Source organism: Tribolium castaneum, chromosome 10 (genome assembly GCF_031307605.1).
Source record: "Tribolium castaneum strain GA2 chromosome 10, icTriCast1.1, whole genome shotgun sequence".
Lineage (NCBI taxonomy): Eukaryota > Metazoa > Arthropoda > Insecta > Coleoptera > Tenebrionidae > Tribolium > Tribolium castaneum.
Window position 1 is genome coordinate 8,565,154 of NC_087403.1, and position 14,269 is coordinate 8,579,422.

The 14,269-nt window shown below is 30.6% G+C and overlaps 1 protein-coding gene across 1 annotated transcript; it reads right to left on the reverse strand.

Moving 5' to 3' along the window:
• Positions 1-7,436: 7,436 nt before the first annotated feature.
• LOC657215 (GPI ethanolamine phosphate transferase 1) lies at positions 7,437-13,834 on the reverse strand. Its single transcript, XM_008200813.3, has 11 exons — positions 13,474-13,834; positions 13,208-13,428; positions 12,938-13,160; positions 12,604-12,889; positions 12,338-12,559; positions 12,054-12,288; positions 8,696-8,868; positions 8,459-8,646; positions 8,237-8,418; positions 7,923-8,188; positions 7,437-7,861 (listed from the first exon to the last, which is right to left on the reverse strand). Exons 1-11 carry the CDS (start codon positions 13,707-13,709, stop codon positions 7,463-7,465), a joined length of 2,631 nt encoding a protein of 876 aa, XP_008199035.1. The 5' UTR covers positions 13,710-13,834; the 3' UTR covers positions 7,437-7,462.
• Between the last annotated feature and the right edge of the window lie 435 nt (positions 13,835-14,269).

Here is a 14,269-nt window from a genome sequence, read left to right on the forward strand (position 1 = left end):
TTTATTCAAATTTTTTAAACAATATTTTTGTTAAAAATAAAATATATTGCACATGTTTGTGTGAAAAAATATCTTTTAAATTATGAAAAGAAAAATATACTTTCGAACTGTTAAATACGGCCCGAAATATTTATGCGTTTCCAATTAAACTTACAATGTGTTTATCATTGAAATTTTTGTACGAGCAGAAGCTAATTTTTCCCATAACATTGTACTTACGTGCAGTCAATCATAAGAAATGAATTTTATCATTGGAGAAAAGATAATGATATCTATTCTCAGGCATTCGATAATAAATTAATAACGTTTTCAAAGAACAGAAGTGGATACAGAATTTACATAGAAAAATACTCACTTACCAAAAAACACACATACAAAAAAATCCCAGATAAAGAAACTCAGTATAAACTGTGCTGATGCAAATAGGTCGTATTACGTTTCTCCTCTAGTTTATATTCAACAGTAAACTCTCTTTTTGTCTTCCTCTACTTTAAAGATAAGATTTCCTGTCAATTTACAATTTACCAAAATCAACATCAGGGTAGCATAACCTTAGGTCAGCTATTCTTTTAACTTTTGTGTCAGTTTTTAAATTTTAAAATGTAATCAATTTTCAATTTATGATCTAGGAAATTTTTTAACTATTTTATCACCTATAGCTGGATATGGTTTAATAAATTAAGCCGAAACTAGTCTACATTTTAATTTTTTACCCCGATTGAATCGCCGTAGTTATTAATTCCTATATGTTATAAATAAAATTACACCATTACTCAATGGTGTGTGATAGAGAAATGTCAACATATAAAGGTAAAAATAGTAAAACCATTGAAAATAACAAATTTTAAACAAATGATATGTGGCAACGTTGTGATCGCAATAGAATTTGATCAACAATATATATAAATTATTTCTGAAACGGTTCCTAGGAGATAATTCCCAGTGTTGACACATCTACAAATTGTGATTTTTTTATGGATTTTATTATTATTTTTTAATTCAAAAAACTGCTAAGGTCTGATAGCAAATTTAAAAATAATTATTCATCATTAAAAAATAATGAAAACTGAAGAATTTAACAAAATAAGTTTGGAGGTTCAATTTTTTTTAAATTCGACTTAAGGAAGATTTTTCCTGTAATATACACATGTTTATCAAAACGTGCCAATGAATGGTGCGCCAGTTTTTGAGCAACCTGTAGTTATATTTATTTACCTATTTACACTATTAAATAAAAAACATTTTCACTAAATTTCGTTCAGTTATCAAGTTATCGATTTATAAATTCATCCACGACAGCAGAGATTTTTTTCTGTAAGACTTTTTCCGTGGGCTTTTGACGGTTGGGCTTGTATTCATGTGAGCTTTTTTCTGGGTGGGCATTTTTCATTGTGGGTTTATTTTTGTGTGGGGTGGTTTCAATGTAAATTTTTTTCTCAGTGCGTTTTTTTTTTGTGTGGAGTTTTTTTCGGTGTGAGCTTTTTCCGTGTGGGCATTTTTCTTGTAGGCTTTTTTCTGTGGGCTTTTTTCTTGTGTACATTTTCGTGAGGGTTTATTTCATGGAATCAAATTAATAATGACAATACGTTTTAATTAAAACAATATTATTGTTTTAATTTACTTTTACTCCCATGTGCTGTTTGATAGACTAGTTTTTGAACTTTTTTTCGAATAGCTAAATTTGTCGTACTTAACCCGGTTTATTAGAACCTGGTGGTTTTGTTCCACAGACATGAATGTAAAAAAATATCTGTCGTTCAAAAAAAAAAACAACAGACTTAGAGCAAAAATTACGGATACTAAGAAACTGCTAGGTAAATAAATTGTGATTTTCCAAATAAAATTCTAAATGCTAGGTAAAATAATAAATTCTATGTAATAATGTATTTTTGACAAAATTTGCTAAGAAATAATAAAAGGACTCCTTATAAAACCCTATACCTCCCTAGATATTTAACACCCACTTGCTAATAAGCTAGTTATTTCTTAGACATAAACTAAAAATATTTTTTGACGTAAAGATCCAATTAAAATCCTCTTATTATTTTCACCTATTTCCTATTTTCACAATCCATTTGGATTTGTGAATAACTTCAATTTTTTAGAAAAAGTTTTATAAAAAAACTGTAAAGACATAAAACTTAAAGATGATTTTCGACATGGGACAAACAATGATGGATTTGATTTACTTAACGAGACTAAAGCTTTAAAAATTCATTTTTCAGAAAATATTTTGCAAGAACCCCATAAGAGTTTGGAATATGTTTTTATAAATAATTTGATTTCTATTTTTCCAAATACAGCAGTAATAATTAAAAAGTGTATCGCGCACCCAAGAAAATCGCGACTTTTAATGAAATAAAAATCCTGAAATTTTACACACCAGCCTGTACGTTGATAAGGACAATTCTCGATTTTTATTATTTTTTTTGTTAATAAATAAAGTCGTAGCAGTTTTGTGAGTTTTTGGGCACTAACTATTAATTTCACTACAAAGTTTTTAGACTAAATGCATGCTTACCTGATAGCCCATCGAACGCTGGTATCAGAATTATAAATTTTTGCTTGGTTGGTTAAAAAATTGGTCTTTTTATTTAGACGCAAACCAGACTCGTGATTTATTAGAAGATGGTATAATTTGCCAACAAAGGGATCAGTTACCAATAGCCGACCTTCTTGAAGCCCCTTATTTACAGTAACGAAATCTTTTATAATCTTACCCCACTTACAGTCCATTTTTAAAGTTAAAATGTAAAAGTGCGTTTAATTGAAAATCTGTTTGGTATTTTCCTTTCGTAAACAATTATCTGAAGCGAATACGCGTGGTTTAGTATACAATTCAGAATTGGACTTTTTGGTCGAAAATTACTTTTTTTTAATTTTTATTTTTATCTGTAAGTGAAAAATTACCAAAAAATTAGGGGAGATACCTTTCGAACGTACAGTCAGGCGTGTAAAATGCAATATTTTTTTATTTAATTAGAAATCGTGATTTTCTTAAATGCGCGATAAAGTTGCCCACACGGTACTTATCTACACTACCCATTTCTAGTCTAAACAATTCTATCTAGTCTAAGGAATTTATCTCTTATTACAACAGAATGTGAACTATTAAATTGTTTGAATATAAAGTCACAGTATAGTTTGCAAATTTGAAAGTTAAAAAAGTACAATTTTTTTAAAGAAATCCGAAGAAATCTTAGTATTTTTGAGATATACTAGAATGTTTATTTTGTTATTTTAATACATAAATTTTGTGACAAACTTGATTGGAACTTAATTGTCAGTTAATGACATTTACCCCAAATCTCTATTATTTCCTAATTTGAAAAAATCTTGTGGGTGTATACCCTTTATAAACAGATAACAAATAAAATAACAATACGTACAAACTTGCACGCAGGCGAAAACACCTCTTATGGCGGGCCTGGCCCCTGGCACAAATATGTGGACGCCTAACCCGGCCCTCGAAAATTAATCTTTTACATTAATCAGTATCTAATAATACGCCTTTTAGGAAAAAAAAACGGTGGTGTATTAACCGCGAAAAATATATGAAATGTCAACGAACAAAAAATGTATATTCCGAAAGGCGATACAAAAGATGCAATGCCGTTGCTGTTTCGAAAATGGGATATTTTAGGATATTCATATTATGATCAAAATCAAAGCTGATAATATTTCCTTTTCGTACCATATTATTTGTTATTTTCTCTCTCAAATAGTTATTGACTTATTCTCTGACAAAAAATTCAACTTCATAATTTTTTTGTCCTTCTAAGCCTCGTGGCACCAGAATTTTAAAAATTTCAGCAAAAACTTATAAAAAGTATGGTGTCAGGTACCATAAGAAATTTGATGCCTAGCACATTTTTTGCACACTTTTGTAAACTTAGAAAAACAAGTGAGATTCAAAAAATATTTTTGTGTTATTTGGTGTACAAAAAACTAAAAATATCAGTTTTATTACCCAAAGTGTAAATAACGCGTCCATAGACGAACACCTACCGTACAACCTCGGTCCCTTGACCGCAACCAAACACAGACATAAATTATCAAAACTCGTAAACTAGTTTTGAGTGATATTCAAAATTTTGCTTATCGTCTTTTGTAATGTTTAAGGATTTTTTGATGGAAATGATTGGATAGGACAACCGTGAAACAATTCAATATCAAGTTTGTCGCAATGCGCCGTTTCGACGCTTTGTGAAAAGGTTACAACTTACTTTGTTTGCACAACAGTTGTTATTTCGCATCAACTAAAGAGTAAATTAGATTTTCAAAAAAAGCGACAATTTTGTATTTTTCATTTGTATTCTAAGAAAAATTAATAAATGTTTATCAGTTTCAATAATCTAAAAATATTTCATTGAAATTTTGCCCTTTAATTATCCCCTGCTGTAAGAGTTTGTTAATTATATTCAGTGAACCCTATTTGCAGTAATGGTCAGTATTTCATCCGGGTATTTCCATGAATGAATTGCCGTAACGTTCATTGATAACTTAATCCCAAAAAATAGTCGTAATTCAATTTTAAGGAGGGTAACATTCTTTGTGATCTTTTTGAGCTTCTCTTAAAATGTAGACGGATACAAAAATCAATAAAAAATTACCTTATACCTACGTGTGATATTTAATTTTAATCATTAACTAGAAATGGTATTCTAAATAAAATCAATAAAACTGGGTATATATGTTTTAAATTATTATAATAAACTTATTTATAATCTTATTTTGCATCAAGTAAACAATAAATTAAATTTGCAAAAAAAAACATATTTATTTTCTTTGACCTCTCAAGTGTCGAAACGTGGCGATGAACATGTAAATTTTTTTACTCCCCATATTTCTTCTAAGAAAATTAATAAATGTTTATCACTTTTAAGAAAAATTACATTTTGGTGTCTTAAGTTATACTTTGTAGTGTTAAGGGTTTGTTAATTATTTTCCAGCAAATCTAATTTACGCCTTCACGGTAATGGTCGGAATTTTAATTCGGGTACTTCCAAGAATGAATTGCCGTAACGTTCATTGACAACTTTTATTCTGACTACTCCAATTTTTTAAAACATTAAGGACAGGTTTATAAAAGTTCTAATAAAATTTGTTAACAACAAATTGTAATTTAATGGAGCTTTGTAAACCAAAATGTTTATAAAACTAATGTTCAATTAATAATTAAAACCATTAAGAAGGTCGACGTCTTTGCTTGAATTTAAAATAACAATTGTATTGTAATATTTTTGTAAGTTTTTTCATTGCCATTTGTAACAATCAAATTTTAAGTTTATAATAATTATTTTGATTTGCAATATTTTTTGGGTAACGGATATATAGCAAAGTGATCGTTTCGCGATCGCATCACTGTCCGCGAAATTTTTATTTTTGTGACCTCTCAGAGCGTCGAAACGTCGCGTTGCGACGGATTTGAAATTGTATTATTTCACGTTTACCCTAACTAACCATATGCTTCTTCATTTTTAACCGAAAGGCCAAATACCAATTCTCATAGAAATAAGTTAAAAAATGACGGATTTTTATATTTAACCCCGTAGGGGTGGAATCTCTAAAATATCATGAAACACGTATGTTTTTCATTTCTGCATCGAATGATATAAAAATAAACAGAGGTTGTCATTTGAAATAAGCAAAATAAGAGACTCAAAAGTTTTTTTAAAACGTTTAAATTGTAAACACCCTGTAGTAATTAAAATCAATCAAACCTACTTAATACTTAACAAGTTTGTTAAACCTTGTTTAACACTTACATTGTAATAATGTCGTCAAAAAAACTCTGTTTCTATTTTTAATTAATTTTTAAAACGAAAGATATAAAACCGATTTTTTTGTTTTTATTATTCTAATAGTAATCCTTATACCGATCTGAAAAAAACTTTAGACACGTAAGAAGCTAAAAAAGTATCATAATAAGCACAAAAAATAATAGCACGTCGTTAAAAAAATATTATTTTGACGTCATATCTTTTTTGAAACAAAAGTGTTTCCTACAGTTTAAATAACATCTACTAAATATCAAAAGTCCAACTTTAATAATAACTGAGCTGCAGAAGACGAGAGCTGGACTGGACCAACCTGTATAATTGAATTTACGGATTTTAATTTAAATTATAGTACCCAGCAGTTTAACACTCTAGGGATTGATTTTCGAAAATTCTGAGGCACGTGTTTCTTAATTTTTTTTAACCTAAAGCCTAAATACTAATTTAATGGATATCACATTAATATTTTTTTGAATGACGGATTTATATTTAAAATTCAACACCCCCATTTAACCCACTTAGGGGTTGACTTTCCAAAAATCCAATAACACGCGTTTCTTTATGTTTAATCGAAAATTTTAAATTAAATTTTAAATTCTTTAGGAGGTGATATTCCAAAAATCCTTTCTTAGTAGATACCTACGTTATAAAATCTATATCTACAGTGAAAATTTTAACTTTCTGTACCCAGCCCTTTACTCTGTGGGTTGATAGGTCAGTCAATGAGAACAAGCAATTTTATATACAGGATCGCAAAAAAGTATGGATAATACGGCTAAATATTTTCAGAACGGTATAACACAACACCTGATCACGTATTTCGTATTTAAACTTTTGTGTTCTTTTTCAGTTAAAAATGTTATTTTTACAATTCCTATTAACCTTTTCTGATTTTTCGGGTTCAAGCGGCAAAGAGCTAAAAAGAGGAGATGAAGACAACATTTTCAATGCTAACAAAATTTTACATTTTTCAAAATCTTATCAGTTCGATATTTTTTTTAAAGTTTTGATTAAATTATCGTATGCGTGTGTAACATCAAGAAAAAATTACTCTTTTTAAAAATATTAAATTTAACTTTTCTTGCTATTAAAAAAAAATTAAGTTAGCCTTGTATCCTTAGAACAAATGGCGAAAGAAAACTGAATAAATAGTTTTTATAATGTTTAACTATATCCATACTTTTTAGCGACCTGTATATAGATTGTATGAATGAACATTTTTTTCATCTACTTGGATATTATCAATTTCTATATCCTCATAATAAATAATAATTCACATCAATATTAAACCTGCAGTTGGAAACATATTGTATGCCTTCTGTGTTTTCTGTTTCCGAAAATTTTCACGAAGTGAACTCTAGCGGTCGCAGTTCGTCTTTGTTTTTGTTAATCTTCATAACTTGTCAATGAATAGGTGTTTTTTTTTTCTTGAGAAAGATTTAAGTTAGTTGTTACGGCAGATAAATATTGTTCTTCATCATTTTTAATCCAAACAGCACTCGCCCAAAGAAAACAAATGATTTGAATGTTGACAAAATAAAAAAAATGTTTAAAAAACCTTTTTTTTTATTTGATTTGGAGCGAATCCGTAGAGGGTTAATCTTATCTAATCAAAAACATGGTTTTGGTTGGTTTTTGTTTGAATAAATGACAAACTTAATAGAAAAAATTTATTTCGGTTTTTACAATTTCACTTTAACAGAAGTCAATAAATAAGCAAATCCGTACAAAATTAAGATAATTATAACGAAAGCTTCCATTATAATAAACTTTGACAGACTCATGCCTATCTCTAACCAGGACCCTATATTTGTGATATAATACAGCAGTTCAAGTAACATTAAATCAGAAAACATCAATACTATACAAAACATATTAAGCGTATTACTTTTACACAATAAGTTCACAGCTCTGTAGGCACAGCTAGTAAATAAAAAAGGTACAATTATCCTTAAAAGTATCAGTCCTGCCATTTTAAATGGACTAAAAATCGTCAGGAAACAACGAACCCACATTGGATCAAACGAGTTCAAACTTGCTATGTTCCCAGTCCCGAAAAATCCTATAAAAATCAAAACAACCTGTTACAGAGTTAAGGCTGCAAAAGCAAAACCACAAACAAGAATTCGATAGAAAGGATACGAAGAAAAACGCTCGGCGAAAATCATCACTTGACTGTGACGTATTTCCCTCAAAACGCCTCTCAAACGTGGCTTCCCCCAGATTTTTATAATCCAATCGACTTTCCAAAATCAGCCAAACGTAAAGTAGACACACGTAAAAAAACAAGAACAAATTCTCGTAATTGGACGTCACCATCAGGTAGAAGGTACCAAACCCAATAAAAATACTGCAAAGGCGGGAAAAAATTTGAATCGGTGAAAACAATATCGCAACAATTGGGGCCACTACAAAGACACGATTAACTCCAAAAATGCACAAACTTTATTGCTTACACGACCAAATAAGTGCGAAATTTTTAAGGGGCGAATCTGACGTGACCAAGCCTTTTTCCACCGACAAAGTGTAAAGCGGGGTCAAGACCACCATTCCAAATTGCACACTAATCACTTTGCTCGATTTTTGGCAACTAATTAATTTGCATGCAGCCATACACCATAAAATATATCCAAGAAGACTAGATTTTATTACGTTTTTTTACTGTTCTTTTTACTTACTAGCTGGTAGTATTGAACGTTGTTGTCATTTCAGGAAGAAACGGGAAAAGTGAAACACTAACGCAACAAATAGTCCAAAGTGTTTTCTGGTAGCGACTAGTGTGACGTAACGATTTGGAGTAAAAAACGGAAACTAGTACTAAATACATTACGATACTTAGCGATTTGCGATTATGAAATCCTTGCACCTATAATTAATAAATGATGAAAAAATGGTTTTGTTGGTGTGGTCATTACTAATAATCTTAGTCCAATTAAGTAGACAACAAATTGGCCCAAAGCCGCTCGAAAACCCGAACTTTTTACTTGTCTCAAAGCCTCGGAAATGAAAACGTGACGACGTACCAAAATCTGAACCATGAAAATGGGAAACATGAAATAAACGTAATACATCAGCGGAAGCGACTGAACTAGAACAAAAAAATCACAGAATAGTTACTTAATAAAATAGTGAGTGAAGGCGATTAATAACAATAATAATAATACTAACTAGCTGCACATTTTTTTGTGTTATACAGGGTGTAACGAAAAGATGGGAACAAAGAGGAACCAGAGACTCCCCAGCTCAATATAGAGCGATTTAACCAATGGCGAATTCAAGGCCAACTGCCCCCCTACTTCAATTTTCTTTTTTTTATAAATAATATAAAAAACTGATGAACAAATGTTTTTGAAATAATAACAGTAGAAGTCTTTTTAATGCACATTTATTAAATAAATTATTATTACTTAATAAAATATTGTTGGAATATTTTGGAAAAGTAAAACAATACATCTTATTTTATGTTTAGAAAGAAGTTTTTTTACGTCTAGAAATTTTAATTACTTAAACTTACATAAACAACTGTAGGTTCATTCCCTGTTGTACTTTTTTTAACTTTTCAAAAAAATTTTGTTTTTGTCAATGAGATCCAATTATTTCAAAAACTTAACAAAATCTACTAGTAAAAAATATTATGATTAACAACTATGTATATCCAAAAATGCACAAAATATAGAGTGTTTTATTTAAAAATGTATATAAATTTGCATTTTTTGGATAAAAAATTTGTTGAGCAAAATTCTAATACATTATTTAAATATTTTAACATAAATTTTTGGAAACAAAAAAAAATTACTTAATGGACGCGCCCCTGAATTTAACTTAACTACTACCCCATTATCAAGTTGCACCGTTGAAAAGTTAGAGGGTGTCAATGTTCAACAATTATTTTCGATTTTGTTTAATAACTTTTAAATGAAAAAATAGATTTCGATGAAATTTGGTATAAATAATTTGCTCTAACTGTTATTTTGGTTTTTTATTATTCTTTTTTTATTCGAAGGATCTATTCTTTTTTATTTTTTTTTAACTTTTCAACCTCGGTTTTAGAGTAAAAAAAAATAATTTAAGTCGACATGTAAAATCTCAAACGTCCGTCCATTTATTAAAAGCTTTTATTTACCTTGCTTCGTTGTCTGTCAGTCATATTTTTGGAGCCAAATTTTAAAGGGTTCCCGTTGAATTGAAATTTTGCATACTTACTTAATATGCGTGACATTTTCATTACGTTTCGTTACAAACAAATGTCGCTATTTTTTTTATTCATTTATCTTGGACGATAGGGTATAGTCACAGAACAGAGGTTAGGATGTGCTTCCAATGCTAACAGGTGTTTGCTATCACATACCACTAAACAAGTTTGCACAAATCAGAAAAGTAATGGTGTTACAATAATACGGCAAAACTAAATCTAAGAGAAAAAGACGTTAAAAAAATGTTTTTTTAGAAAAAAGCTTTTGTTTAAAAGATGCACTATAAAGTAAAAAAATAATGATTTTCCATCACAGAAGAATATTTTTATTTACAAATTAATATTCTTAAATTTATAAAAGCTTCGGGAACAGTCATAAGTCACAACAATACGTCATTACAGAATTACTTTCTTAAATTGAGCACTGTTCCCAAAGCTTTTATAAATTTTAAAATCCTAATTTCTAAGCAAAAATTTTCTTCTCTGATAGAACATTATTTTTTACTTTTTAGTGCATCTTTCAAATAAAAGCTTTTTTCTAACAAAACATTTTTTTAAATCTTATTATTATTATTACATTTTCAATTTAAGCCTTAGTTCCTTTATGTAATTGTATGTTAGATAACAATAATGTAAAATTAGTTATTCATTTAAACCAAAAAAGGCATTTTTTCACAAAATTTCAAAAAATCGTTTGATTTCTACCAAACACAACTAATTAAAATCTACACCACTGTTAAGAAAAATTCATAATTATAGAAATAATAATTAAAGTAATCATAAAATAATTAAATGCATTTTTAAAACCAATAATAATCCTTGCCGAACGTCCGAAATGTTGACACTTCTACTTAAATAATTGTCTTATTACAAAACCAAGGTAGATATTTTTTTATCAAAATATAAAAATTCAGAAATAATGGATCTTTCAAATAAAGAAAGAATTAGGTTACTCAGATAACGTATGACAAAAATAGGTCCTAAAATGTGTTCATTTGTTGATAAAAAAAGAAATAGCACCAAAACATGTGGTTTTGATGACAAATTAGTTCTACCAAATTTTATCAAAATTAATTATTCCATTTTAAATTTACTAACAAAAAACGAAAATAATTTTTGTACTTTGGCGCTGTATAAAGGTAAGTTGGGTTAAACTGATAAATTTTGACCTAGAGAATCTCTGACTCCCTTTTGTCCTCATCTTTTCGCTACACCCTGTACTGAATGTTCCAAATTTTATGGCCAATGCACAAATAAATATTTGTAGTCGAATAAAAAATAAATTAATAGCCTAAACGATAGGAAATTATTTATGCTACCATTTCATATTTTGTCAAAATTTCTAAGGTTTTGACATTCAAGACCAATTTTGTGATTTTTTTAAAGTTATTGGAGTATTTTTTATTTGGTAAAGTTTTGAGCGGCAATTCCTAAAAGAAAATTATGCGAAATTTGATAGCTTTTAAATAATTAACATTTTAATATTGAGATAATTTATGATGGTCTTTGTGGTATTGTGGTGATCAGGTCAGAATTCCTTGACAATAGCCTGCCATAAATTATTGGAGCATTTGGATCTTCAATACTGAAACGTTAATTACTCAAAAGCTATCAACTTACGCATAATTCTGATTGAGCAATTACGGCTCTAAGATTTAAAGGAATTTCACTGTAGAAAATACGCGAATAACTTAAACAATTTTTTTACTAAAATTTAGTTTCAATGTCTCGCAACAGTACGTTAAAAAGTTTGAACAATATCAAAGTAACAAATGGAAGCGTAATTAATTCCTTATCGTTTAGACAATTAATTTAATTTTTTACTCGACTAAAAATATTTATTTTTGCCTCAGCCATAAAACTTGAAACACCCTGTATAATTGGTACCGGCTTTAAGTGAGATTATTAATCGCCCATTAACCAAATTTTTTCGTTAACCGCAACTCTTAATTTTGGCGACAAAATCAAAATTTTCAGCATCAATTAATTACATTTTGCAAACAAATTAATTTCTTTGAACTCTCAGAAACGTCGCTTGGTTAAAGGTCAACGAAAAAATTATACGTAATTGTCAGACGCACTTATCAATAAATATAAGACGTTTAAGTACAGTGGAACAAAAACCAATACTTCGAAGTAAATAGTTATTTTTCGACGTGAGGTATTTTGAGAAACCCTGACATTAAACGTCGCTAAATAAACAATCCAAGCAACAATCCCCACAGTTATGGAAACTAAAATCGGAAGTTGGTAGTAATTGTGATAATAATCGGAACCCTCAATTAGGAATTCAATCAATTTCTCTGACTCAGTTTTCTGGAAAAAAATACTGAAATCATGCGAAACGACACTTTTGCACCTTTACAAGTGAGTCAAACTGTTGCAGACTTGACAAATGTTTCAGATGCGCAATTCTCGACTCAAGCTCTTGCGTTGTGACCCCTTGAAAGGGCACAAACCGAATCGCGTTTCGCATCCGTCTGTTTCTTTTAATATTAAAAGTCTCTACTAGTTGTAAGACATTTGAAATCATCATCTGCGCCAAATTATCTAATGAGGTGGCGAGGTAATCAACCGGCAAGCGTCCCTAAAACGGCCGATAGCTTTTCTCAACTAAATTTACTAACTTACCAATGAATTAATGGGGTAATTAATTCCGATAAGTGCCGATAATAACGGCGCGATATCGATTTGTTGCACATCTTTGCGTTTTTTCTCAATTTTGATACCGGCCCCCCAGGCAATTAGGGGGGTTGTGGTTTCATGGTCGGAGCCAGAGCCGTGTGAGCCCCAGTTTGTCATACCATGATCGGCCGTGAACACATAACTTGTGGACTTGTCAGGGAAAATGGTCTCAAACAGGTGCTCAATTTTTACAATGTTTTCGTCAACAAATCTGATATTTTTCTTATATTCTCTGCAATAAGCTCGAAAATAGTTGTCTAATCAGTAATCACGCGCTTACAAAGAGTTGGGTTTAAAGGCATGTCCCGCTGTATCAATACCAAGCAAGTGAAGGAAAAATAAATTTCCCGTTTGTTTGAATTCACAAACATCGCAAGTTTTTTGTTGTTGGATGAAACTGTTAACCTCGTCAAACACCCACAAATCTAACCCAATTGTGTTATTGTTACCAAAATCTTCTAAACTCGAGTCGTATGAATGCAAGTGAATGTGCGGCAAATCATCTTAAAAAAATATTTTTTCGGTTTAGATGACGTAAATTAACTTCTACCTTTGTTGAACATGTTAATGATGCTGGGACCGCCCCAGCACCACGCATTCCGGCTCTGATTAATCACGGAATCAAAATCAACAGGGTTCACTTTCCAGCCTTTGAGTAGGGCTGAAGGGTCTTCGTAAATTCCGCCAAGCAAGGCCACATGGCCTGGACGCGATTCTGTGGGCACTCGAGTGTGGGCGATGCCCCAAGAACCGCGCGTTTGTTTTATTTTACTGAAAAAATATTCGTAATGGTGGGAAAAACGATCATAAATTTACTTCAAATTCGGTGCATTTTCGGTCTGATTTTCACCAAAAATTCCCTCCGCTCGCAAACCATCGGCCACGAAAAGGACAAGACGCTTGGCTGGGGGTTTATTTGTGGATAAAATGGGGGTCATTCCATTATCAATTGGACTAGAAAAGTAGATGTCGAACGCAGCCTTTAGCACAAGACCGTGCACAAAAAACCCGAAAGAGATTAAAACGAATACTTTGCGATTTGTTCCAAACATGTTTCGTCACAGATTACTATATTCAAACGAAAAACTCCACATTTGGCCGGTTTTTGTGTATTTGAAGTAAACAAAAAACTGAGGTTATGTCATTTCAATGTGTTGCCAACATAACGGCGGGTTGCTTATCAGTGGCGTAGCGTTGAAGGGGTTAATTTTAATACAGACTGTTTATAAATGTTCTTTTCATCTACTTGATGATGGAATTCTTTGTTCTAATGCCTATTGTACTTTCTGAATATTGTAACCTTTATCAAATAAGATTTTGATTAACAATGAAGCCTTTTTTTAAACGGCAGGAACACCCAACAACCGAGACCGAGGGTACAAAAATGTAAAACACCAATCGAGACAAACCCTAAATTTTCCAAATAAAGCAGTAAGAAATGGGAAGATCGTAAATTTTGGGTCAATAGATAGTTTGCCGAACCTAACGCGCTAGATTTCGAAGTAAAGTGGGATTTTGGACCTAACGCTAGACTTCGAGAGTGAGCTGCCCACTGTCTGGTGTAGAAAATTCAATTCTTTGAGGCCCTATACCTGGTCTTGAAAATTCCTTC

Excerpts from the sequence above, each read along its gene's own strand:
- LOC657215 (XM_008200813.3), bottom strand. The coding sequence starts at position 13,709 with ATGTTTGGAACAAATCGCAAAGTATTCGTTTTAATCTCTTTCGGGTTT. Across the intron at positions 12,560-12,603 it reads ATTACCCCATTAATTCATTG|GGACGCTTGCCGGTTGATTA; the intron begins GTAAGTTAGTAA and ends CGGCCGTTTTAG. Across the intron at positions 12,289-12,337 it reads TGCAACAGTTTGACTCACTT|AAAACTGAGTCAGAGAAATT; the intron begins GTAAAGGTGCAA and ends ATTTTTTTCCAG.